This window comes from Echinops telfairi, unplaced genomic scaffold, assembly GCF_000313985.2.
Source record: "Echinops telfairi isolate 266 unplaced genomic scaffold, ASM31398v2 ScPeMD7_2;HRSCAF=8, whole genome shotgun sequence".
Classification (NCBI taxonomy): Eukaryota; Metazoa; Chordata; class Mammalia; order Afrosoricida; family Tenrecidae; genus Echinops; species Echinops telfairi.
The window spans coordinates 11,859,502-11,863,033 of record NW_022103898.1 but is presented as its reverse complement, the minus strand read 5'-3'; the positions used below and the strand labels follow the sequence as shown (position 1 = coordinate 11,863,033).

The window sequence follows — 3,532 nt, the reverse complement described above, 5'->3', positions numbered from 1 at the left end:
CTGGGGGACAGACAATAGAAAAGTGGGTGAAGGGAGACGTCGGACAGTGCAATATATGACAAAATAATAATTTATAAATGATCAAGGGTTCATGAGGGAGGGGTGACTGGGGAGGAAGGGGAAAAAATGAGCTGATGCCAGGGGCTTGGGTGGAGAGCAAATGTTTTGAGAATGATGAGGGAAATGAATGTACAGATGTGCTTTACACAATTGATGTATGTATGGATTATGATAAGAGCTGTATGAGCCCCTAATAAAATGATAAAAAAAAGAAAGAATTCCCTAAGCCTTAGGACTGAGGCACTATCACTTCTCAAACATCTCGTTTAGTAGTAGTAGTATTAAATGTCCTACAATCACTCTTTCACCAAATAATAAATACAGTGACATTTATAAGAAATTAGGATGGGCCTTGATGGGTCCTGTTAGATCATCACTTTGATCCTGTGGGCAAGAACTTTGTTTGTTCCCATTTTAGAGGCTCAGAGAAATTCAGGACCTTCCTCTCAGGTCTCAAGAGGAGAGTTACCAGAGTTAGAATCCTAGCAATCTGATTCCAGCACCCATAATGAACCAATTCTTTAGCCTTCCCACCAACCCCACCCAAGTGGGTAATCTATTTCCCAGATGTACCAAGAACAGCAGCCCATCGTTCCAGGAAGGATGAAGCGGGCACAGAAAGCTAGTTGAGCAAAGAGAAATTGTTGGGGGGCGGGGGGAGTGAGCGGTAAATACAGTGACAAAACTACAATTGGAGAAAAGTGGGGTCATGGTTTCCTTAAGATCATTTTATACATTTTCTAGAACTGCCAGTGAACTCTTAAAAGCAACACAAGAGCTGCCAAGGGTTCTGAGCCCTCTCTCGAGGAACCCAGGGGAAAAATCGGCAGGAAGAGACACTGAGTAGCATTCCTCTCTCTGCCTCTCTCAGGCCCCCTCTGCCACCACAGCAAGTCTGACTCAGCGTGACCCTATAGAACCCCTGGGGTCAAGGCTGTCGGTCTTTTTCTGGGGCAGACAGCCTCATTTTCCTCCTGAGTGGCTGGTGGGACTGCTCTGCCCACTTTCTGGTTAGCAGCCCAACTCAGCCCACTGCACTACCAGAATGCCTCAGGTCCTTTAAAAGAACATCATCTAACAAAGCAATTCCTGTTCATGGCGAGTTTATCAGAAACCACAATAACATAACTGAAGGGCAGCAATCATGAACACACACGTGGAGTTTGTGTTATACTCCAAGCTCGGTGTGTATGTGCTTTTCCTTGAAACTTCATGATAACCTAGTGGAGTGGCACAGGGGTCAGGCTGCTAACCACCAGCAGCCGTGCACCGTACTAACTCTTTCCACGAAGAGAAAAGCAAATAGCATGGCCCATCCTGAAATCAAGCACGTTTTCTTAAAGAGCATGGCGAGGCAGGAACCCAGCCTAGGGCTAAGTAGCCAGGGAGGTCAAGCAATACCCTGCTCCTTTCAGGCTAGGGGACTTGAGGGTGGTTAACCCGGGCGTGGAGCAAACCTGCTGAGTGTTCGCTTCCTGGTCTCCTTGGCCCGAACCTTCCTCATCAGATCTTCCAGCTTGCTGGACTCCTCAAAGTGAACGCCTATGTCCTCGTCCTCTGCGAGGCTGATGATGTCTCTGTAGAACAAGGATATGTCGAAGCCCCCAGCTTTCTTCAGGTGCATCAGGTCCAGGAAGATACCTGGTGCAAAGGCAGACAGAAGGACAGAGGAAAATCAATTTTCCTATCTTAGTCAAGTGCATCTGCTTGAGCATGTGCTCTTTTGAAGAATTATCTATGTGAGATCAAATGGGCAGTAGCAACTCAAAGGTGGGCTGGGAAGCTCAGGGGACAGTGAGCTTAAGGCTACAGTGGTGGAATAACTTGGAAAAGGTCAGTAAGGGTGGCACAGCTTGAAGAGTATACCAGGATCACTGAATTGTACAAGGGAACAATTCCACTTTTCCACAAACTTTGTAAGCCCCTTTGCAGAGGTAGCAATTGGTCTAAGGGTCTACCTTTGGCTGTGTGCATTTTCTCAGATGTGAAACATCTGAATAAAACTGTCTAACAAAAAGAGTCAGCAGGTAAGATTTGTTTTTCAGGTAAGCTCAAATATACCTTTGAAAAACTCCCAACGAACAAGATTGATTCTGAACAATTTCAAGACAATTTAAGGAAAATCAAATGCTAACAGAGATGTATTCAAATAACCTATGCTCAAGGTAGGAGTCACGGTCAGACAAGCTCCCTCTGGTGGAGCCCTTGACAGCTGACAAAGGCATGGCCATTTTCAGTGACAATGCTGCCTGGATGTCTCCCTCGGCCTCACTCTATTCTTTCATTTTACTCTATTGTTGAAACGCACGTGCAAAAAAAAAAAAGAAAGAAATGCAAGTGCTTGGCGTCAGCTCTAAAAACCCAAATCAAACTTACTGCCATTTGAGTCGATGCCGACTCAAAGCGACCCTACAGAACAGGATCGAATTGTCTCTGAGTTTCTGGGACTAACTGTTTATGGGAGCAGAGGACCCATCTTTCTCTCTCTGAGCAGCTGGCGGGTTCAAAACTGCTGACCTTGCAGTTAGCAGCTCTAAAGCAGTCGTGAAATTGAGTGCCGGTTCAAAAGAACAGGAAGGGTGCCCACCTGTGTCACGGAGATCCCCGGCTTTGGTCCTGGCCCGGCTGGCTTTGGCGCTGTCATTGCCATGCGGGTCATCCTCGTTGGTGAAAAGCATGATCCTCTTATGACTCATCTTGAACTGGACATCACTAAAGAGGTTCGCACACACCCACAATGCTTCGCTTAGCGAACAGTCAGATCCATGGCCAATTAGGTCCTGGAAATGTTGCTTTCCGTTCTGCCCTTTAAACTGCTCCAGCTCTAGCACTCGTTTGGCTCCTAATCAGAGACAAGGGGTCAGACGGACAGAAAAATCAGAATGAGGTCAGTGCCACCTCCACCACAAGACTAACAGAAGCGTCTCGGGCCTCCATCTCACCCTGGGGCTCTTTAATCCATATAGCGAAAGCCCACATCCCAATAGGAACCGCCTTCTGCAAGAATGCATAATCCCAGCCAAGATGTAATCACTTCTTTCTCCACATCCCTCCTTGGTTCTGGTAAAGGAAAATGTGACCTTCAAATAGTACTTACCTGGATTATCCAACTCCTGTAAGACGTAAATATTTTTGAAATTTACTGAATTTTTTTCTTTCTCAGTACCGAAAAACACCACTGACAAGAGATCCCGATCGCTGCTTATGATCTTGTTGGTATACACACTCAAGATGCACTGAGAAAAGGGAAATCAAAGTTAACTCCTTGCTTACCACTAAACAAGCCCTGTAAGTGGCTGGCAGACAGTCCATGCTCAATGATCTCTACCTTCAGAAAACTCAGAGATCAATGAGACCGGTAGTCGTCAAGGTGATTCATACTCATAGCAACCAGCTAGAACAAAGGAGAACTGCCCTAGGATTTCCATGGCTGTTCTCTCTCTCTCTCTCTCTCTCTCTCTCTCTCTCTCTC

The 3,532-nt window shown here is 46.1% G+C and overlaps 1 protein-coding gene across 2 annotated transcripts in view; it reads right to left on the bottom strand.

Moving 5' to 3' along the window:
• The window catches only part of XRCC6 (X-ray repair cross complementing 6), a 28,377-nt gene that overhangs the window by 19,715 nt on the left and 5,130 nt on the right, over positions 1-3,532 (bottom strand). For both annotated transcript variants that reach the window (XM_045292794.1, XM_004700688.3), the window contains exons 4-6: positions 3,158-3,296; positions 2,648-2,902; positions 1,518-1,701 (exon numbers count right to left, since the gene is read on the bottom strand). In XM_045292794.1, the coding sequence (XP_045148729.1) occupies positions 1,518-1,701; positions 2,648-2,902; positions 3,158-3,296 (578 nt within the window). The remainder of the gene's footprint in view (positions 1-1,517; positions 1,702-2,647; positions 2,903-3,157; positions 3,297-3,532) is intronic.